This window comes from Aulonocara stuartgranti (assembly GCF_965226115.1).
Source record: "Aulonocara stuartgranti genome assembly, chromosome: 9".
Lineage (NCBI taxonomy): Eukaryota > Metazoa > Chordata > Actinopteri > Cichliformes > Cichlidae > Aulonocara > Aulonocara stuartgranti.
In genome coordinates this window covers 21,460,717-21,484,852 of record NC_138960.1, presented here as the reverse complement: position 1 = coordinate 21,484,852, position 24,136 = coordinate 21,460,717, and the positions used below count along the sequence as shown (strand labels likewise).

Sequence of the window (24,136 nt, the reverse complement as noted above, 5' to 3'; positions counted from 1 at the left end):
TTCACAAAGAAGAGGCTTCAACATCCACACAGTTTCTGTCTGATACCTTTGCTGTTGAGGAATGCCTTCAAACTTGTTGGAAACAGGAGACATCTTAGTCACCGGAGGAGGGGTGGAGTCGCTTCCTAAAAATTAACATCGATGATGGCAATACGAGATTATTTAACACCATATTGGAGCGCTGGCCAAGAGATTAATTTAATATAAATATGGAAATAAATCAACATGCTGTGATGGTTAAAAACAACAAAAAAAAACAATGAGGGAGGCGTCATCTGGCTGAGCTTTCCATGAGCCCCTCGTTATTTGGAAACAGGGGTTGTTGTGCAACTAAATACCATCTTTTTATTAGTGGTTGGGTTTAGAGTGTGCGTGTGTGAGAGACATGGGAACGTAGCCCCAATAACAGTAAAAATTTCCCTAAAGATATGACCACATGTAAAATGTGATTGTTTTTTAAATCAAATCCACAGTTGTATAAGCATATTTGTCTCAATATGCACTTTAAAGCTATTCTGAATGGTGATTTGAGGATGTTCACAAAGTTGTGAATTAGATGGTTTATAATGCAACCATATGGAAGTTCTCTGTATATATTTAAACATACAGACTGTAGATAAAGGAACAGATTTTTGGTACCATTTGTAGTCAATTATAAAGGAACAGATTTTTGGTACCATTTGTAGTCAATTTGTAGTCCAAATGCTGTTGGCCAATCAGGATCTAGCGATCTTTGGTTGAACATATTTGCTGGAATACAATTTCAGAATCATCGATTAAACTCCACCAAAATCTGTCTTTTGTTAGCTTTTTAAAATTTAGCTGCTACTGTAAACAACAGCTCGGCCCGGGTAACATCTGGCTAAACCAGAAAACTGAAAAACTTCCCGCCAGAGGCTAACGACACGATTATACTTTGATGTGGACTCGAACAGCTGGAGACATCGAGTCTAAATAGTCTAAGTGGTTGAAGCATCGTTGCTACACTGTAATGCTAAGTTTTTGTGGATTAATGCTTTCAGCGACAAAACATTTGGTTCTCCCATCTCCCCCAGTCTGTTGGGGCAGATGGCCTCTCTGAGGCTGTTTCTGCTGGAGGTTTCTTCCTGTTAAAAGGGAGTTTTTCCTCCCCACTATCGCCAAGTGTTTGCTTAAAGGGGGTCATCGGATTATGGAGTTGTTGGGGTCTTTGCTATAATATTTATACTATAAAGAGCCTTGACGTCACTGCTGTTGTGATTTAGAGCTATAAAATAAAACTTACTTGAATTATTTTATTTCTGTTATTTTCATGTTTTACTGGTTTTTACTTTCCTTTAAAAAACAAAAACAACAAACAAACAAGTGTTTTATATTCTATTGGTGTCTTTTAAATTGAAAGCACTATGTTGTTTTTTTAAAAGTGCTTACTAAATAAAGTTGGATTGGACTGGACATCCAGTAGATATTAACTACAAATTACTCGACAAATGCAGCTCTACAGAAATGTATAGGATGTGTAGAGGGACTGTTTATGGCTCTTCAGACTGCATAAGAGACAAAAATGGAAGAAACAGTTTGTGGAACTTAATAAACAAAAGTCAAAATACTAAAAAAAATCAGCTAAAATAAAAAAAATCTAAACTATGTCCACTTATTAGCTTTAAAAACACATTTTAAGGTGGTAATTATTCAATGGAGTCTACCTCCGGTGGGATACATGACCTATGAATCTCTGGGTAAGAGCGTATGAACTCAAAACGCTCTGGAAAAACCTAGAAGTGGACGCAGAGTTAACATTCGGTTTTTCCTCTCCTAAGTGAAATTAACTTAAAAAATGAACAAAACTTCTCTGGAGAATCGTGATCTTCTATCTTCAGACTGGAACCACACGCCTGAGTGAAACCAGCCCTACTGTTACAGAACGTGTGCTTGCATCTCACCCCCGGTTACGCCCCCTTTACTGTGTGGACTGTGAGAGAGTGGGCTGGGTGGGTCGGACAGGGTGCGTTTGTGTCCAGGAGGGGGGGGCGGCGGTCTCTTCTTGGACAGGGTGGAGCTGCCTCCTGGTGTGAGTGAAGAGGGAGGGCCGGATGGGGGAGGAGCTGGAGGAGCGATACATAAGACACATGAGGTGATGAAGCCCACCAAAAAGATAAACAAATAAAAAAAATGACAGGTAAAGGAGATAAAGGAGAGGATAATGAGGAGGAGACAAGTTAATGCAAGTAAAACAATATTGTTTGAACATATAAATACACACAGGAGTGTCTGGACGGGGACTTTTATTTTTTAAATACGCCTGCCTTTATCTACTGGGACTCCAAAGCAGTCACTGGTCACCAGTACAGAGAAGAGTAGGGTGAAAGCAGCTAATAGAGAGCTCAGCCAGAGAGGAATCAGCTGTGGTTAGGAGTTTACAGCCCATGGATGGTGGGAAAATAGAATTTAAAAAAATCACATAGGCAATAAATAATTAAAAGCTTGCCTATGTGGTGCCGTTATTCACTTAAATAAATGCCACCACCCCGTAAAAGTGAGCTGTAAAAGGAAGAAACAACTGAGGGACAACTGTATGTGGGGCACACAGCCGAGTAAGGAGGGAGAACATAAAACCAGGATATTCACTGATGTATGGTCGAGTGCCAGCCAGTGTGGCGTAGTGCGAATGAGAGCCAAGGAATGCCAAGTGTGGAGCTGAAAGAATAGAGAAACAAAAAAGAGAAAGAAAACAGAGCGAGATGAGGAGTGTGGGAGAGAATCTACAGTATGTCAGTCTTATAAAAGAGCTGCTCCCACACGCTGTAAAATAACAAGATGAAATCTTATCAGTGGCAAGCAAAGCAAAAAAAAGAAGAAAAAAAAAAGAGGAGAAACGGTGTGAAGCCGCCCCCCGGGGAGCCAGCTCTTCAGCACCCACTGAGAGAGAGGGAGAAAGAGAGAGCGCCGCCAATGAAGGGTTAGCGTGATATTCTCAATGCATCTATGATGTTTTCCCTCTTAATCTTATTTTTGCATAAAATGACTTGTTTCCAGTGCCGTTTTGGTTATTTACGGGTAGCTGAACCTGTGAGAAATATTAATGCTCATTCTTCAGGGACATTTAGGAGGACAGGAACTAAAAAGATCAAAGCACAGTTCACATGAGAAGACGTCTCTGACACAGCCGCAGGCGTTGTCCCTTAAGCATCATAAACACTGGACCGACTGACCAATCATATTGTGACGATCAAGGATAAAAACACTACAACGTGGCTGAAGCGATAAAGGCTAATTATAGATAAGGTTATGGTGGACTTTCACCCGTGACACTGGGATTTGTGACCAACAGGAAACCAAAAGTAAATGTGGAATTATTAATCTTCTGTTTGTTAGACATAATGGGCAAAGTTCAGCCGGGTTTAAGCAAAGATTATGGTTTCAAAAACAACATTTCCCCGTGCGCAGGAATTTTTTCTCAGGCGTAAAGCTCTGACATTACAAAAGCACGACCGGTCAGTTCTGATTATGATGTTTTGGGGACAACACTGACAGAAATATCAGATCGCAGAGGGGAAGAGGAAGAGAGGAAGATACTTGGTACCTACGAGCATTTGTCATCGCTTTTCCAAAGATAAAAATGTGAGAAAAAAAATGCTAAAATTAATATGAATGGAAAAATTGTGTTTGTATAGCTTAGTACGCTCATCTGTACTCTTAAGCAAAGGGAGCAAACATACCTAATATAAAGCTGCATTAGCTATTAGCTACTATCCCCAGCTACTAAACCAATAACAAGCACTGCTTGAACTTCTGTGATATGCTCATAGTTATGTATAACAGCCAAAGACTGTGGCTGCTGTACGGGAGAGAGGCGTTACATCACATCCTCTAACTGAGCTGTGTGGGTGAATGACTTTTGAGGACTTCAAAAAGTCATATTGTGAAAATGAGAGAGAACTCTAGTTTCCATCTCTGCTGTCAGAGATCAGACGTCCAAACATTTTAGGGAATTCATCCATCACTCTGTGTTAACGTGAGCTTTTTTTTTTGAGCCACCGTAGAGATATCTAAAAAAAAATTCAAGTAGTTTTCCAGATGACGGGGTTTTTAAATTGCCCTTTAAAACTGATGCTAGAAGATAAAACTCCCTTTTCCTTTAATTCATTTCATTTTTAAGGAAACTAATGAGTTCAGGGGCCTGAAAATTTGCATAATTCCTGTTAAGATGTGTTGGCTGGAGAAGCAAACACATCTTTGCTGGAGAAGCAAACACAGAAGTAGATTAATACTGTAATCTACTTCTGTGTGAAATTTAGTATCCATAGTATTAAAAAAAATTCATATTTTGATTCAACGTCTCACATTTTTATGTAATAATTTCTCTCCTTTTTACACACTGGGTGCTTGTTGTGCTACTGTGGAAAGCAGGCTTAGCCAAGGGTCACCAGAAAGAGGTTAATTTGAACTGGAAACAAGTGAAATTTCACACCCCTTTGCTTTAGGAAAAATAAGATTTGAATGCTATGCGATGGATTAAATGACTATTAAGATGGATGCTGGCAGAGTTAAGCTTATGCAGTGTTTTCAGAGAAAGCTAGTACAGGTCCACAGGGGGAGGAGTGTTATTTTTAATTCCAATATTGCAGAGACAGCACGCCCACAGTACACTCTGTGGATACTTTGCCCAGGCTAACGATTAAGTAAGTGTGTATCCTCCTTTGCCACCTTGCCCTCTGCTACAGCCGTGTTTTCCTGAACGTTTACAGTGTAAGCAATCTTAATGACACCCGCTTCCCGCCCTCTGATCTGTGTGCTGACAAATTGCATACCACTGCAGGGTGTGGAAACTGACTGACAGCACAAAGAAGGAACTTTCCATTAAAGTCATTTACAAAGCATTCCCACAAACCTTATCCTGACTGCAAATAATCAAACATTAACAGACATAATAAAGTCATTTCCACAGGCCATCTTTCCTCCACAGTTATCAGCCACAGCAGAGCATGCAAACAACCTTTAGACCATTTGCATCACAGGCTGACATTTGCAAAAGGAGATATTAGCAGAATGTGACCTCCTGAATTTATTCGAGCTAGAGCCTGATAAAACTGAATGCGGTCGGAAAACCGATGCAGGCTCAAAGCCGCTCGGAGCAGCTAGGTCTGACCTTTGCCCTGGTTCCTGGGTGGCAGCGGCGGCCCGTCGGCCACCGGGGAGGAGCTGAGGTCGGTGGAGGCGCTGTACATCTGGTTAGTAAAGGCGCTGTAGGAGAGACGCTGCTGCTTGTCCCTCTGGCTGATGAAGCCCGGCAGGGAGAGCTTGTCGTGGGGTGAAAGGCTGGAGGAGTGGCAGAAGCTCTGAGGCCTCGGGGAGCGGTCCTTCTTGATGGGACTGGGCTGCAGAAGGACACATGACAGATGAGACCAAGCTGACATCAGTCACTGTAACCTGAGCATAGACGCGATAAAAGATCGATGCAGCTTTCACCCAATGCAGAAATGCCCCAAACCTGCATTCTTTACAGTGGCCAGCAGGTGGAGACTCCTACAAGCAGACGTCTAGATTTTTGGTAAAAAGCCCCTCAGCTCGTTTCCAAACATTTCCATGATGATTTTATGAGCTCACCTGCTAGTTTCAGGTCATAATTATTAAAATATGTTTTTTGTCAACTGTAAATAATTCTAAGAGTCATAAAGGAGGATTATACAGAATATACTCACTGGCTAACCACTTACCAATCACAAAATTCCTCTGTAATACTACAGAACTGATGCTGCGACAAAAAAATTACACATTTGTGCTTTAAGATGACTAAAATATACATGCCATCAGTAATGCTGAACCTCTAGTATTATTTTTGGTGATGTTCAAGGGAGCTTTTACACTTTATTTTGAAATGCTTTTAAGACAGAGATGACAAATAACTGTTGCTTTGAGAAGGTTTTTAGTCACTATGAACTACTTCAGTCACTTTTCTATGCAGGCTTGCAAACTGAAGTGTTAAAATAATGCCTCAAGTCTACAACATTTGGTATCCTTTGCAGAGCCTGACAGATGATGTTGCTCAGCCAGAACTATGAGCTGATATCAGCTTACCACCGACACAAACGTAGCTTTTATGTAGAGCATAGGGCTGTGCGATATGACCAAAATCTCATATCCCGATATAAGAATTATATCGTCCCATAACGATATAAATCACAAAAATGTAACATTTTCTGTAAATTATGTGAATCTCGGGCAGCTCGACTTGCGGGAAGTGTTTCCAGCTGCGCGTCATGTAGCTGGAGTCGAGTGTTTTAACCGATGCATGAAACTATACATTTTCAGACATAAGTTGTAACAGCCACCGTTTTCTTTTTGGGTATTTATTACACAGCGTGCTGCGGGGAAAAGCCTGTTCTAACGTTTGAGTCTAAGGTTTATTTTTTAGCACCTGGCGGCTCTTTTTTACTTCTCATCCGTAAATAATCTGCTTTTTCACGTGATTCAGTTTATTTTTAAAAGTCTCAACAGGATCTTGAGCTTTATTGTGAAAGGTTTATGTGGAACATAAACAAGCGGACACGCGATGCTGTTACCGTCGTTGTTGCTAACCACAACGCATAAAAAAAAGGCGCTTGTCCGTCCGTAGTGTGGTTATATTAAATATAAGAGAAAGAGAGAACTTTAAGAAATGAATATAGCCACTACTGTCACCATCAAAACGATGAAAAAATATTACCGTAAACAGTTTATTTTGCAACACCACGAAACAAACGATAGCGTAAAATGAAACGATAGATGTTTTTATATCGTCATCCGATATATATCGAACAGCCCTAGTAGAGCAGTTTGATGAGTATGGTTCTGGAGTAGTTTGCAGCTTACATCTAACCTGCTGTTGCTTAAAGCGTAAAAGCCTGTCGAAGAAAGCCCGACATCTGCTTGTTCTGACCTACAAATGACACAGCATCACTACACTCCGTCTCATTTCCTTAAGCTCGCCTTATTTCTCCATTTTTATAGTCTTACAAATCTTCAGTTATCTTTTTTTTTTCTACAACATTAAACCATTTTCCTGACTCATGCCGCATTACGCCACGGTGCATTTAACCTACTCTAAAGGGAAGACGCATCTGCATCCACCGTTAACTTCAGCCTCTACATCAGAGTGTCAAACCAGATTTATTCTAATAGTGTATTTTCTAAGTAGTTTTTATTGCGTGGAAATGATTAGTTTTAGTTTTGTTTGAATGAGTTTCTGTGTTCAGCACAACAAAAACGCAGAACCTTTTCAAATCTTGTTGACATCCAGAGTCTCAAACACGTCTATCAAACCTCATCAGGAAAATTATATTACAGTTTTTTAACAAAAATAACAAATAATAAAAATTTTATTTTCCCGGTTTCACAAAGCCATTTCGTTTAGCTTTTATTTTTTTTCCAAAATTCTGCTTTTTATTTTTATTAAGTTAGCTAAACTGTTTTTCACATCTATTTGTAGTTTTTTGTTTAGTTTTAGCTAATTATATTAACCTTGTGTCAAACATAGGGCCCGGGGACCAGAACCGGGTCATTAAAGAGTCTGATCTGAACCGGTGAATGCTTTTTTTAAACTACACAAAGATAAATACTAGAAACCATCAAAAACACACAAATTTAGGTGGGTTTTCAACATAAATTAATCAGTGGACAATTTCATATTTTATTCAACAGGAAAAATGGAACATTTTCTTCGAATTAACAGAAAATTGCAGTTTTTTTATATTAGGAAAGTTTACAGATTAATTTCTTAGGCTGAACGGTACCCAGCCATGCTGATTTACTAGAATGACATATCTGTGTAATGACCTTAGGTTGGCCAAATACTGAAATCCAGAAATGTGGACATTTTCAGAACGTACTTAGACTTCTTAACCCCAAAAAAATGTTTATAGATTATCATCAGTCTGGCTCATTTAAGGTCAAATTTATCTGCATGTGACCCACGTATGTACTAAAATGAGCTTCACAGCCGTGCTCTACATATATGAATCTATGGGGAAGTTCTTTTTTTGGTGATGTGGAGGCGACAACAACAACAATAAAGCACAAAGCCAGACAGCCAGTGGGCTGCAGAGGAAATCTGAACAGTCATATCTGACCTTCAGCCTCACTCATAACCAGATTCCTTGTTAAATTCGGCATCGTGCTCAGACCTTATCGTCGAGGTCGTCGTCGCTCTCGTCCATCTCCTCCAGTCGGAGGCTCCACTCGTACTCCACGTGGATGTGCGGGTTGAACTTCCCCTCTGCGGCCTGCACGAGCTGACACACACAAACAAATCCGTTAACTCAAACTGCAGCTCTACACAAACAGATCATTACGGCTACGAGACAGAGAAGGTGGATCAAAACTGGCTGCTAATTAAAGCCCCCAAAAAACTATGAATGGGAAGAAGAAGCAGCGCAATAAGAAATAATGAGGCAGCGTAAAGAGACTAATGTCACAGGTTAGACTGAGTCAGAGCCACAGTGAGTGCTGAGCATCAGTCATCATTCTTTTCTAGACGGCAGTAATTATCCAGTTTGTGAACACAAAAAACAACAGCAGTTTTTAAAAAATGTATTATTATTATTTCTTTTTCTTCTCAAACAGTAAGATTTTAAAGATGTTATTTACTTTTCCCCACACGTGTACCTTCAATAATAATAATCCACAGCTTTGCCCACCCAGTCAATAACACCCATTATCCTAACAGTCACTGATTTGGCTTTATTATTTACTTCTTTTCTCTTGTCTGGCACATCGTTAAACTAAAAAAACCCTGAGACTTGGAGATTTAACTGCTCTCTGCAGCCACTGATGATGCACAGGACACAAACATGAACATCTGGAGGTTGTATAGAGATGGAGATTTTACAGATATATGGTATTAACTCAGGGGGAGAAGGTATGTTAAAAAAGGAGGGGGCAGGAAAAATATTGAATTAAATTTATTTGTAAAAGGGGCAAATGTGAGGAATAGATATGAGGGATTTTGAAAATTGTTTAAATATAAAATAAGGCACAGAAATATGAAACTGCAACACAACTGCTAAACAAATTTATCAAACAGAGGAAAAAAACGTAGCTAAAGTAACAGTTCAACATGATTTTTTTTAGATAATAGTTTCTATTTATTTAATTTTTATTTATGTTTCAGTCTTTCATTTATTTTTACAAATAACTGGAATTAAAATTATCTTCTTTATTGAGGCACCAGACCTGAAATTCTACCATAACACAGAAAATTTGTTTGCTTGTAAATTCCTGCTACATGATTGCAACTAAAACTGGCACACAGATATATTTTAGGCCCCTGCAGGTTCTCATGATGTCATCATTTTGCCTAGCAACCACCTAGCAACAGGCAAAAATGACCCATTTGTAATGTTTAAGCACCTGCAACACCTCATAAAAGCATCGCATCAGATTAATTTCACAACAAAACATTTTATTTAGAGAAAAATATTATTTTTCATTACTGCAAACTGTGACATTTACACTATCAATACTCAGCCTATGAAGTGAAGTTCACTGTATTTACAAGTTTAATGTCAAATCAACAGCTGACTATAAATGCGCTGTGAAGGTGTGGAGATGAGATTTCAAATCAGCTTTTTTCCAGGATGTTACAGACTTTTAAAAATGTGCAAGCACATTTGTAAAGAAAGCTAACGTACGAAATCCCTTTCTACTGCATGGGTGCATATTCAGACAAAGTGTTGCATGCCAGTTTGTCATTATATACTTCATATGGCGGTGGGCAGTGTCTGGATGATAAGTGGTCGTGGTCCCTTAATCATACGAAGAGGTAAATACACTTTGTTGTGTATGATCACACAGCGAGTCCAATATTTATCTTTATTCATATAAACAAGATAACTCCATACTTTTTTTTTTACTTTTCTCAGTGTGATTAAAAATATCAGCTTACCAAATCCACAAATAGACCAAATAACACTGCAGCATGGGCACGCACTAGTAAAATACACACATGCTGCACACTATCTGGCTCTAAATTAATGATTTGATGTCAGTACAGAGGATGATTTCACCTTTTATACTGTCTACCTGTCGGGAAAGGTGCGGGTGAAATAGACTGAAGTCCCCTCGGCTTACCACTAATTACATCTGAGGACATAAGGACTTATGTGTGACACAAAGATCAATAACTTAGATCGTCTATATGTGCTCGAGCTAATAGCCAATAATCTTAATCACAGATATAATTCAAGTACAAATCTAGTTAATATGTAAATAAAATGTTGTTATAGGCACATTTTCCTGTAACAATAAAAGATTTGTCCAACTGTGTTTATTTTTCAGAGATTCCAAACAGCATTTAAAGTGTTTTTCTGTCTTCTTTGCTCATATGACTGTTAATAACAAACATATATCAACCATTACTTCCACTCTGCTGCTGCTACCGCCCGCGGCTGGAGAGACCTCTGACTGCCATCTAGTGTTCTCACTAAACTGCCCGGTAACTGATGAACACCCTTTATGTGGCTGTGTGTATGTTTGGGGGAGGACGGGGGGTTTGTGTAATGTTTCTGGGCCTTTAATGATCTACTAAGATGTCCAGCTGGTCGGTCCTATACTTACTGCCTCCTCACACTGAGTGTTCCTCAGTCGCCTGGCAACGTCCAGCGCCGTCTCTCCATTCTGATTGGCTGAAAGGGCGAGGACGGACAATCAACAGTTAGGAGTCTGATAGGTCATGGCATTAACTGGAGGACGAAGCTCGGCGTGTGACTCACTGATGTCGGTGGCAGGCTTGCCCCTCAGGAGTAACTTGAGGCACTCTGGCTTTTCGTACATGCAGCAGTAATGCAGGGCGGTGTTCCCCCACTCCGTCTGCTTATCCAGGTTACCGCTGAGTTAGGAAAAAAACAAAAACAACAAGACTCGCGCAGTGAGGTCACATGCCTGAGGGTGTTTTCCACAGTCGTGCAGCTTTAGGTTAATATGTTATTGCTCAGGATTTTGAGGTTTAGCATGAAAGAAGAGGATTGGAAACAGCACATTAGACGTCTTGAGTAGAGGTGAGACATTAAATCATTCAAGAAAAACTACAAACTACAGCTAATGGCGCAGTAGCAATCTTTAGATCTTCTGCAATTCCCATGAAGGCAACAAAAAAAAATATTAAAAGACAAGTCCTAGACATGGGTTTAATTAATGAGGGGGTCTCAGTTCAGCAGTGGAGACTGTGTGCAGTTGGAGCAGTGGTGGGTAAACAATTGAAAGGAGAGGAATAAATTAAGGCAGAGAACAAGTGCTTGACCCATTTCTGTTTGCCTTGTGGGAATCTGAGCTGAGCTGAGCCGCGTGAAGCTTTTCCTCTGCACTGCTTTATTAGACTAGAGCACAGAAAGTGACTCGCAGCAGACAGACGGATCAAATTTAATACAGAGTGTTTACACCAAGCTGTGCTGTTTTATACACAATTTTACTCCAAAGTACTCGCGCGTGTTTTTATGAAAGTTGAACAGCTCTTTGCACTCCTCCTGAGCCAAGCTGAATGCACGCAGCTGCATTTTCTAAAAGGTTTAGCAGCTCTTTAAAAAACAAAATGTACCTGTTCTGCACGAGGAAGTCCACCAAGTGCAGGGAGGTCTGGTCAGCAGTCCGTACAGAGTAATGCAGTGCAGTCTCTCCAGCTTCCTGCAGGGGGCCATCAAACACAGCAAAGACTCAGTGGGGCGATCTTGGGGAGCATCCATTCTGTATTCTCTCTCTGTCTGCGACTCTTTCAGCATTTAAACAAGCTGCAGTAAACAAAATGGCTCCTAAAAATAATACTTCTGCAGGCCTGATGCCGGCTTTTGTCCATTCCTGGGAGTCTCTTGCTTTTATTTCATCTGCCTTGCAGCACCAAAGCTGGATCTAGGTGGTGGTGTTTTAGATTCAGCATTAAAGATGGAGGTAAAGGCGAAACATATGGAGCTAACGCTTAAATTTAGTGGATCTGTTGGCATCTGAGAGGGGGTCGGATTTAATCACGCACTGCTGTCACGCTGTCTGTGTTTTGAGTTGGGGGTGGGAAGTCACGGTGCAGCCCTTTGGATGCACTGACAGCAGCAGATCAGATATCGGTGAGTCAGACTTCACAGCGCGTTCAGCAGCACCACCCCCCCACTCTCCGTCACCAGACGATATCCTCTTTTATTCCTCTGCAGCATTGTGCACTTAATTTTTCATTAGGGAACGACCGTGTTCGGGTTATAAAACCTTGACCCATTTACGTCAGATTAAGTCTTATCACGCATGTTGTTCACGGTACTGTATCCTCACCAGACACTGCTTGTTATTCAACTTTCATTTTTGCCTAAAAACAGCAAAAAGGCAAGAGAACAAAAGCGAGAGGGGGAAAAAAACCCAAAACAAGCTGAACCACAAAATAAAAAACAGACGCATGAACTGAGCCGCTACAGATGTCGCCATCTAAATATATGTGGACCCAAAACACATGATGCCCTGCAATGTGGTGGAGGTTTGCTGGCTATCACCACCTGCTGGAGAAGTTAACCCGGATGACTCAGAATTTTCCAACTGTTACACCCATTTCTAACTGCCAAATAATTCACCAGCTGGCAAGAACGTGTCAGCAGCGGTGGTGTTGCTGGGAAGAAACCACACATGAGGATGAAACCACTGCAGGAACACGCACAGAGCACTGACCAGGCGGCTTCTGAGCGTCGCAGTCTGCACGTGTTATGATTCCAGGCATGTTTTTGCATAGTCCTGTCAGGAGAAGCGGACAGCTCTGGCTTCAAGTGTTCATGTTTGAATTCATTTGAGCTCCTCAAGCCATTTAATGGTTTAATTACTGCCCATTTCCATACAGGGTTCATTCATGTGCTTTTTTTCTTGATTATTTGTGATTTCTGCTCGCTGTATGACCCTCTACTGGCCTTTTAAACTTTTAACCCTGTGGCTGATTTTGGCTTAGAGTTACCTGACAGTGTGATCTGTAGCTGGCTACAGAGAAGCGAGGTGTCGTCAGAGTTGGATATAATGTTTTGCTTTACTGGCATAAATGGTCCCCATCTGTAAAGATGCACTTTTTAAGGCACAATTTTATGATCTTCAGAAAATTGTTTTAGGCGTGCAATTTTATGTGTAGTGCTATTACAAAGCAGATGTGGTGTTTTACTCTCTTATAATCACAAGATTACGCTTCTCCATTTTCTTTCCGCATTGCATCACTTTGGGGAGATGTCCTAGGCAGCAAGTTGAAGGGAAATATGACTGAAAATTATTCTATTTTGCCTCCAAGAGTATTTCTTTTTTTTTCTTCCATAACATATAGTTAATAAAGCCTGGACTTCATTGTTGATCCATTTTCTGGGCTATGTTCCACTTTTAGAGCCTTTTCTTTAACAGTACGTTGTGTACACCAGAGCTTTTGTTGCCAATAAAAAGTTTCTCTTCTGCCCTGTAGGACCTATAAAAAGTCCTATAATTTAGGTTTCTGCAAACTTTGATAGTCTACAGTTCCTAAACTGTGGACACACAATAAAAGAGAGATTTCCTTCAAGTTAAACAAATAACTAAAAAGTTTCAAAAAACATGACTTATTATAGAATTTCCCAGAGGTACCTACCCAAGGGATTAATAAAGTTCTATCTATCTATAAGACTAAGAAAACTGTTGGACAAATCTAACACCGTCAGTCTTTAAAAGCACTAATGTTTATTTTTCGATTCACCTCTACTGACATTGATTTCGACACCATAAAAAAAAAATGTTTGAAACAAAATTATCTTATCGTGTTTTTAACTTTGGATAAATCAGACCTTTAGATGTCTCTTTGACTCACCGGTCCTGCCTCTGGAAGCGGCTCCATAAGCTCCACCCCCTCCGCATAGACCTGAATAAGTGCCAGCAGGTCCCTGGACTGAACCGCCTCAAACAACTCGATCATTTTAGCTGCCGCAGACGTGCACGTCTTCCTCGCGTACTTGTGGTCCACATACTTGGCGTTGATGAACTCCTTCCTCACTGTCCTGTGGACAAAATGTCAAAAAAAAAAAAAAAAAGTTAGAGAGTTGAGTTGAGAGATAAAGATTTGTTTATATATAAAACTTACATGTCACTGGAGGGAGTGGGCTTTGGTGATGGGGAGGGGAGGTTTCCCTCCATGATCTCATTGAAGCTACTGTTCCCTACATTCTTGGCCAGCTGTGGGAGAAAGAAGGGAAACATCAGCAACCAAAGAAAGACACATGATGTATCCCTGCAGCTTTACAGATTAAAATTGGCTCCATCCTGTCTTCACAATACTCTTTCATGATTCCTCATATTTCAGGTGAAAACAGTGAAGGGTGTGCCTCGAAAATAAGATCAGTTCCCTCGACAGGCCGTTTGTCTGACTCACCAAGAGTTCTGAGGTTCCTAACTTGTCGAGCTCCATGGACTGGATGCGGGAAATGTGGACTCCCATCTCTCGGTGGATGCCAGAGCACTCGATGCAGGTGAGGATCCCCAGGTTGGTGGACAGCCACTTTGGGTCTATAGACAACAGTGTAACACAAGTTATTACGGCTACAGGAGGCTGATATATAAACAGGTGGTGATTTGACCTCCTACAGTGGGGATGTCAAACTCATTTTACATTGTGGGCCACATATACAGCCCGCTTTGATCTTAAGTTGACCAAATCAAAGAAACTCTCCTTTCTTCCAGTCTAAATTTTAAGTATGTATTTATTTCCTGAGACATTTTAATACAAAAAGTGCAATTTTAACAATAAATCTCAGTTTTTCTAAATGATAAAGAAATGCTGCTTTAAAAACAATGTTTTCACTGTGCACATACTGTGTAAAAAAAAAAAAAAAACAACAACCCCCAAACAAACAGAAACCTTTAGATTACTTTTATTTATTACTTAATTACTTCTGTATAGTATGAATAGCAATGAGGTAGGTCTTCAGCCATCAGTAAAAATTTTGTAAAATGTATGAAAATACAGTTTGAAGTCCAAACTTTATGCGCTCATTCACATTTTCCAGTACCATCTAGTGGTTTGGATTAGAGTCTTTGCCGGGACAATTCTGGGCGCCGGGCCTTATGTTTGACAACCCTATCCGACAGCATCGAGGGCTCAGCTGATAAACCTCCCCACATTTAGCAAATCTTACATGCAGCATGCAGTTTTATTTCCTTTTTAAATTGCTGCTGCCCTGCAATCTGCTTTGCAACCCACCTCCGCTACAGATGCCTCTTTTCAAGCTCTTCCTGACTTCTTATATAACTGATGCCTGTTCTGTATTGTGTTATGCTTGCCGCACTAGTCACTGGCCGCAAGCACTGTGACTTTAAAACCGCCACAAAAGCATTTATAGTGATGCTTGAGGCGTGCTTGACTCTGATGACACAAAAGAAGAAGTTGAAACAGGAAACAAAGCGATTGCTTAGGTTTTTTTCTTCCTCCACAGAATGTCTCATCTTTTCTAACTGATGCAACACTCTCTCCCTCAGTTTTCTGGAAATATCTGTGGTCCTGCATTAACACTGAAATGCATGTAAAGCCAGACCATTCGTAAGGGTAACAGCACTAAGCATAAACTGCCAGTTAGGCTTTGCATGTCCACATGTACCATATCCTCAAATCACTGCAACAGAAAACAACCATCTTGTGAATAAACTAGCCCTGATTGAGCTGCTAAACCACAGCTTATTTTTCCACTATATTCATTGACTTTATTTATTAATGCATCACCACTGCAAAGCACAAAGGCGCACGCGCACAGAGATGTGGCAGATCCTCGAAACCTCCAGAGACTGAGCGACTTTGCTGACTGATGTTCTGATGCAATCCGGGGGAATTAAGGAAGCTTTAAACTGTGACCTCAGTGATGCTGATGCTGTGAGGCGAGGGGTGCTGCTCTGTCTGAAGCTGACAAGTTAACACCAGAGGAGGCTGGTGGAAATGACAGAGACAGCCCAATAACCCGGTGAGTCATGCACACAAACACAGACTGCAGGAAGGCACGTGCACACATTTACACAACACAATTAACAGATGCATTGTGAATTTATGGGTCCTCTATAGCTGATTAATGCTATCTTACAGATGAATTTCCAGTCAGAGCATCGAATGAGCAGCAGAGGGAACAACGAGGTGACCTTTGAAAGTCATAAAAAGGTCCTTCAACCACCAAATTAATTTTATGTGTTGAGGAAAGGGAAGCATGGGCGTCACCTTCTCGGTCAGATAAAGGAAAACAACAGGAATCAGATGCTTAAATCCACATCTGGAACATGTGTTATGCCAAAGCCATGTATATGAACGGATGCAGCAACAAGAGAGCAGACATGACAAATTACCTCCGCTCTCTGAGGACCGCAGGGGTCGACGAAGCGTGTGTGACTTATGTAACATCGTGATGTAATGATGTTGTTTCTCAAAGCCCAGAAATGTTTTTTTTTTTCTCCCCCAAGAGATAAAGTCCACCGCCCCAGTACTCTGCAAGCTGCTGTGTGTGTTTATATAGACAGAGTGGAGTGTGTGGATGCAAGCCTGTGTGTGCTGAGAGTCAGAGGGTCTGAGTGTCCACGGCACTCCTGAGTGCTGACTCTTTGCTTTCTAATGTGAGGGGGAGTATCGGGATAGAGCTGCGCCCTGAATGCTAACAACACCAGCATGCGCGCACACACACTGCAGTGTAGCTCGCTCAGCAACCATCTAACTGAAGGACACGGAGTTCAAGGCAGCGGTGACATTGTAAAGCTACCGAGACAGGAGAGCGGCTTTAAATAAAACATGGTCCACATTTAAATGGACTCACGCAGCTCCACAAACACACCTGCAGCTCCACAGTCGCAGCAGACTTCATTGCCCGGCATGCGCAGCACGTCTTCTATGATGGCTTTGGTGAGGTCCTCTAATCCGTCCTCCCCTCCGCTGCTCTGCTCGCCACGAAACGCCATGTTTAATGCCTCCTCCTTGCTGTTGGTCAGCACCGAGATCCAACTGCAAGAGGGAACATTGTTAGAGACATTACAAACAATAAAATAAAGTTTTACTTTATTGAGATAAAAACAGCTAGGGGTAAAGTTAAGGAGAGCAATTCAGCATAGCATCATTTTGTGATAAAATGTCAGGACAGCGCCCATCACAGGTTCTTAAAGCCTTCGGTGACCTTTTATCTTGTCTAAATGCATCAAAATCACAAAAATACACAGAAAAGCAGCAACAGGGAAGCTAAAAGGAGGGATTATGTTGCATTTTTGCTTTACAAAGATGCTAAAACACACAAATATTTGCCCATTCTTTGGTTTCTTCGAAAAGGTTAAAGAGGAACCAGTGCACCCACGCAGGCCTGTGGCCGTTACAACGAGGTGGGCGTACAAACACGACCTCCTGCATTTCACTACACAAAGCACAATCTGCACACACGCAGCCGATCACAGCCCTTCCTCTGTCACTGCCACTCAATCCCCTCTCAGAGCAGACAGACAGTGGGCACACAAACCGATGCATTTGATTGTCTGTTTATCTCCATGTGTGGAAAAACAAGATATTTTAATCCACTAATGCGTAGGTGTGCAGATGCCAGGCCAAAAGTGTTTGCGTGTTTGCTTACAATATGCATTATAATATGCTGCCGGCCTAATTGCGGAAGAGCGTGATTACGTGAAGCGAGCGCCCTATGAAACACTAAATATTTGAAGGGAACTACAAAGAAGACGACGCCATCGCCGACACCACTGCAGTTGGAATTGCGTGACGGAAGGAGCAGAGCAGAGCCGCGAGTGGCATCCCAAAGGACTACAAGCAACATGAAGTGTTCAAGCAGGACTGAGCGAAGAGGCAAAGCCACAGCGAGGCTGGAAGAAAGTTTCCACCATCAGAGGAAGAACAGCCAGACTCGGGTTTGTTTTCACTCCTCTGTGTTTATGAGTGATTCGGCTCCGGGGGAATCACATCTTATGTCCAACAACGCCATCACAACACTGCATTCAACTGTTTTTGTTTATCTGTACGCAACTGCTGATCTCATCCCAGCTCCTGTTTGTTGGGCAAGCTATTAAAAAGCCTGTAAAGCATGAAAACAAAAATCACCAAAATATAATTTTTTTTAAATGGAGTTTTAATTGAACCTTGTGACAATTTTTTTTTAAAAAATAATTAAATATTAAACAAATATCTGGCTTTTAAAAGAATACTTTATTGCTTAAACGTGTATTATATTAACAGGGTTAATAGTTTCATTAAAAATCACATACGTACGTTGACAATCGATTAATCCCAGTTTCTCAGTTCTATTCTTTCATTGTTATTTGTGTTTTATTTTATTATTTTAGTGTTGTGGCCTTTGTTTTAAGTTAAAGTAGGGTTGCTTTGAGCTTCGAGAAGTGAAGGCCTTTAAACACTGGTCGTGTAAAATCTGGGTGAATTTTTCATGCTTTAAAAATATTTTTCTGACTCATTCTTAAGTCCGCCGCTCACACTGACCGCGTACTTTCACTGAATGAATCTGTGATATTTATTCTTTCAGTAGACACTCGGTCTTTCAGATTTTCACATGAGTATAAACAGATCTGACCAATCAGACCAGCGCATTTGGCAACAAGTGCGCTTGTAGTTCAAAACACATACCAGTATTTTTCTAAACATATTTATTTACTTAAATCAAAATCTGATCCATAATCCGTCAAGCAAACAGGAAAACTCGTGCATTCATCATCCTGTGACTTATTCTCACAAACTGACAAAGCTAGTTTCACTTGAAATTTCTGGAAAATTGAGGTGGCCGGTTTCCACAACACGATGACAAATTAGCGACGTTACATGGTTACCGCAGACACCAAAAAACGACTGTTGCACAGTTTAACGTGCCTGCAGCTGCTTTACTCTGACCAACCAGCCTTAATTTACAAATTTAACTTTCTGTTCGTCCTCCCACATGGTAAAAGCAAAGCCGTGTCTTTGTGACATATTAATTATTCAAATTTCACATGAATGCAGACGGCATACTCTGCACTGCAGAACTGCTCCTGTAACTCAAAAAACACAACGTACAGGCTTTTATATAGTTCCCAAAAATTATCTAACGCTTGTTTTTTTAGCCACAATGACGACTAAATTTGTCCTCATGGAGTCTGACTACACAGACAACTCGCCAATTAACAATATGACTTCTTGTGTCATAAATACGATTCGACTTCAACAGAAACGGCAAAAGTGAACAACGCTAAGGCACTTTTTTATATCACACCTCCTTATTTTTCATGTGCAGTCACTATAACACTGCTGTAAAACGAATTTAAACACGTTAAGTGTGTGAAAGGATCTCTTAAATAGGTAGCACAACCGTGGTTATTCCTGTGTATGTGTGTCTGCTCGTGCGTGAGGGTATGGGGAAGCAACAGTATGAAGTTACAGCGACCTGAATTACTCCAGACCACCAATCCCACTGCCATCCTCGCTGCCACAGAGTCGCAGCCTCACTGCTCTCTACAAAGTGAAAAACACTTCCTGTGCTCAAGAGTGACAATGAAGCGACACACCAGCGACTAACCGGCGTCCAATTAATGAAAAACCTTTAGCTGACAGCTAAAGACACCTTTAGCGAGATCACACATAGAAGAATAAATGGGTGTGTAGACTGAGGCGAAGTGGTGTCAGACTGATTCAAACAGCGATAACAAGCAGAACGAGGATCATGTGTCTGTCGTTACCCTGAAGTACTCACATGACAAACTCCTGCTCATCCTCGGCCTGGAAATGATACGTCCGGTTATCTGCAAACAATAAACGGTGGAGTTAAAAAATGCAAATGTCTACTTTTGCATTTATGATAGCCAGCATGCAGCAAACGATTCTAACGCTTATCTGTGTTCTTAATACACTATTATACAAAGAAAACTGCATGTGGAGTTTCCACAGGTCCTTTTACAAGAGGCAACTCTCATCATATTACAAGTGTTTGTCACAGAGCCATTCAGGCATGCGTTAAAGTGCGTGACCGTGTGTGTGTGTGTGTGTGTGTGTGTGTGTGTGTGTGTGTGTGTAACTTACGAGAAATGAGATCAAAGCATTTCCGGTCCTCAGTACTTGGTTTCACCTGGCAGGTGAGCAGGTTGAGTTTGACTGGCTGCCTGTTGGACTGTAAGAACAAACACAAAGATCACACACTGGACCACAGTGGAAATATTACACACAAGCACAACACCGTCCTCACATCAGGGACATAAATATTTCGTTGCTTTGGGGATTTAAGTTCAGTCAAACATCTCAAAATGAGAAGCAGTCGACATGTGTATGCATGTAAGCTGGTGTTCCTTGGATGAACTGCAGTGACTGTGTGGATCACTTTTCATCGTTCAGTGACATCATCGTCGTATTACCCACAGAAACAGTAATATCTGTGGGTAATATCATCACCTGGATGAGCTGGCGACCCGTCAGCCTCTCCTACCTCATTGAATAATTCACTGCCATTAATAACTGGATGTCTTCAAATTCCCTTCATCTTAATCCCGGCAAAACTGAGGCTCTAATTTTCAGTTCTTACGATCCCCACCAGGAATTTTGCTATCAATATTATTCCCCTGCATTTGAATTTTGAATCTAAGAATCCTTGCAAAACTCAAACCTCTACTGCCACCCAATAATTTAGAACTTTTAGCAGTCGCCTTAATTTTCTCCCGTCTGATTCCCTCTTTCTCTTCAGCCAGTCTTTAACTGGTCCAGAACGCAGCAGCTAGGCTAAGCCTCCTGGCAGTAGCGTCTTAAGGTGGCACAAATTGCCTGGAAGTGCAAGTTCAAGAACACCCACCTGGCCAGGTCACCACTGAAACGCCTACATCACCAAATTCAGCCTTAATGTATGCATGCTCCCTTAATCACAACGTATTAGTACCGGCATTGTCATGACACGAGCGATTATACATCATAGCCTGTTATTTTTGTCAAAGGTCTATTTGAACACTTGGGTTCACAAGAACTCGTGCAGGATGTTTCATAGATGCATCTATGGTTTCATTCAAACAGTTGGGTGTCCACGCCGCCCACCCGCTCGGCCCTTAAGCCTTCAGTCTGAGTGGTAACTAGCCACAGCTCACATATCACCCCTGTTCTTGCTTCCCTTCACTGGCATCCAGTGAAACTCAGAATCCATTTAAAAAGAAAATTATTGAGAACACATGAAGCCCTACATGGCCAAGCTTCAGCACATGCAGCAGCCCTTAAACTGTTCCACACTTTTTAGGGCTGTAACTCCTAATGTTTGGAACAAACTTCCTCAGCCTATCAGGTCGGCTGAATCTCTGGTTTGTTTTAAACGAAGCTGCTGAAGAGTCATTGCTATAAGTTAGCGTCTCTGGAAGTGTGTATGCAGGAATGAATGCAAGGCCGTATGTTTGTGCGTCTGTGTCCTGGAACATGTAGTCTTATCTTTAATATGATGCTGTCGTCAAACTGTGAACCAAATAAATGGATTATTCTCTGCATCATACGGTCAAATAAAGGTTAAACTTCATCACCCTTAGCTGTAGTGCCGATTAATTACAACAATCGTGAACACAGTTAAGCATCAGCATTTAACACTGTCATTGTGAGCATGTTAGCATTCAGCTAATACAGCAAGCACAGCCTCACAGAGGCCTCAACAAGTGATCAAGGCTCCTCCTCAAGCTGAATTCAAAGTGTGCAAACATTTTCACACACAATCCACCCGATTGTTGACGCTGTACATGCAGAAATATGGCGGGTGAAAGTAAAAGTTTGGTTGAAGGGAAGAAACACTTTTAAAGAAAAATTGATTTCAAGTCTGTTTCCTGTCCACGTAGAGTGACCCAGATGTGTTTTTACAGGTGTAACAGTGATAACAGAAATGCACAGAAACCTCCTTTGATGTTTGGCAGTAGAGCCCATCTTGTTTCCAGATCCGGTGTTCTGACAAACCATCCTACTTTGGCAAAACGTCCTACCTTAAGTAATTTATGCACATTTCTGCCCTCACAGAGTAACTCCAGCACAAATTTAAGTAGGTATGATGGTTTGCCACTTAACTTTGCCCATCAGAGTAAGCTTGTAGCTCATATTCATAAAGCCAGGATGGTTTGCCACTTCATTTTACCCATTAAAGTATGCTTGTCGGTCACATTCACAAAGGTAGGATTGGTTTGGCACTTAATTTCATGTTGTGCGCATGCGCAGAAACAACGGGTAGGATGGTTTGTCAGGTAGGATGGATTCCCAGAACAATTTGCGCTTAAACACAACAAAGTAGGAAATAAAACATGAGTAACATATGCACAATTCGTTTTGCTGACTTGGTGAATGAAAAACATTTCTGGGTTTCCCACAAACTGAGGGGTCTTCATATTGTTCATTTTGTCAGAAACAACAAAAAGAAATTATATAGAAAAGGAGAGAAAAATGCTCATGTTTGAGTAGCTGGAGCCACCAGATGGTGGGTATATTTTCATTTTAAAAGGATTTGCATAATTCTCGTAGATAATTGTATCAAGTCATGTTTTTATTATTCAACAAAGCTTCTGCGGTCCGAACTACAAGCTGAACTCAAGGTGCCCCCATTAAGACAGTGGACTGAGCTGGCTGTGCTGTGTACTGTAATAATTGGGTCCAGTTGGCACGTACATACTGAGCATTGTCTCCTGCCAGTGCCCGGGCAGAGGGGGGACGAGGGCACGTGCTAATGAAATGCTAACAGGCTGTTATGAGCCTTGGAGTTGGTGTTAGCCTGCTGGCAAGATGCCACATCCAACTAAAGCCACCTAAAGTTCATCTGCACTGAGGCCTGAAGAAAAGGGAAAAACCTGAAGCGGCGGTAAACTGCTCTCGGACAGAGAAAAACGATTACAAGCTCAGTATGATAACCGCTCAGTGGGCTAAATTAGAAACTGAGGTCAAAGATTCAGTTCCTCCATCACAAAACGCAACAAGAGAAAACATTTTCCTCTCATATCACAGGCGACCACTTCCTCAGAGCGTCTTTGCAGCAGCAGCGTGAAAGTTCAAAACAACAAAGCTCACGTTCACGTCAGTCGCGACCATCCTGATCCTCCCCGCTGTGTTACAGCTGGAGCAACTGCTGTGTCTGCTGGGAAATAAGCCGCCAGAGTGCCAACTCCACCAAGCTCATCCCACACGCCCGACTCGCTGCCAATCCTCACCGGTTAGAAGTAAATAAGGCTGAATTCAAACATTTGCATGTATGCTTAAAGCCGTCAGGGATGATTTATCTGATTTAATCCACAGGCTGTTACTACACAGACATGCTTGCGGATTTGTAAGGCTGTGCTAACACCGGCACGCTCACAGAGACAATATGCTAGTGTTTAGCAGATATGGTGTTGACCATTAGCCATCATCTGCTACTTCGTTCTAAACACAAAGTACAGCTGAGGCTGAAGGGAGCGCCATTAGTTTATTTGTTGAGGTATTTCAGTCTGACCGCAGCGATGACTGACCCAGAGTCCCCGGAGTCAAATTGTTAGCATAACGACAAATAAAACACATCTAAAGTTTCCTGGTGATGTAAACACTTTATGAGAGGATAACATCTGCTCTGTTCGGTATTTCAGCTACAAACAACAGAATATATGTATAAACTCTGCTTCTCACCCCCGTGTGTGGTTTGTGGTAAGTGTGTCTTCCTCAAGCTCAATTCTGGAAGTTTGGGGGTTTCTGCAGCATATAAGCCGTCCTACTTTTAATCTGCACGCACAAACCACACAGTTAACTTGCAAATTGGAACCAGTCCCAATCAGTGGGTTGATATAATCTGCCAATACAAAGATGCATTTGTGTTATTGGCTATTTTCTTTCTGCTATGCACAGTTAGGGAAGGTACTGTCTGTCCAGCAAAGAAGCTCTGATTTCCTACCAGCAGACGAGCGTCACAACTAACAGCTTGTCGCCAACTAGTTTGTGAAAACGGGACAATAAAAACAAAAACGTAGGAACCTTATCATGTATACGTTTGACGTTTTATCTCTGCACTACAGCTGTTATAGTATTTGTATTTTTTTTCCATTTTTACTAAAAACCAGTATAGTTTACATGTGAGTGTTAGTGCAATATTGCTTCCTTGTGTGCTATACTGAGGGGGGTCTGAGTCTAAGAATTTCACTGTCAGCAGTGATGTGCCATTGTTACCTCTCTTACAAAAAAAAATCCCACAAAATC

General features: G+C 41.3%; 1 protein-coding gene across 4 annotated transcripts in view; it reads right to left on the bottom strand.

The window, feature by feature from the left end:
• Positions 1-24,136, bottom strand: part of asap1b (ArfGAP with SH3 domain, ankyrin repeat and PH domain 1b) — an 84,651-nt gene that overhangs the window by 4,262 nt on the left and 56,253 nt on the right. For 2 of the 4 annotated variants that reach the window (XM_082546872.1, XM_082546874.1), the window contains 13 exons: positions 20,000-20,087; positions 19,674-19,722; positions 16,782-16,948; positions 14,351-14,484; positions 14,063-14,154; positions 13,793-13,979; positions 11,549-11,634; positions 10,728-10,843; positions 10,573-10,640; positions 8,142-8,249; positions 5,129-5,357; positions 1,923-2,084; positions 47-125 (listed from right to left, as the gene is read on the bottom strand). In XM_082546872.1, coding sequence (XP_082402998.1) covers positions 47-125; positions 1,923-2,084; positions 5,129-5,357; positions 8,142-8,249; positions 10,573-10,640; positions 10,728-10,843; positions 11,549-11,634; positions 13,793-13,979; positions 14,063-14,154; positions 14,351-14,484; positions 16,782-16,948; positions 19,674-19,722; positions 20,000-20,087 — 1,565 coding nt within the window. Of the gene's footprint in view, positions 1-46; positions 126-1,922; positions 2,085-2,607; positions 2,677-5,128; positions 5,358-8,141; positions 8,250-10,572; positions 10,641-10,727; positions 10,844-11,548; positions 11,635-13,792; positions 13,980-14,062; positions 14,155-14,350; positions 14,485-16,781; positions 16,949-19,673; positions 19,723-19,999; positions 20,088-24,136 lie in introns of all 4 variants that reach the window. The other 2 variants (XM_082546875.1, XM_082546873.1) reach the window with 2 other exon arrangements.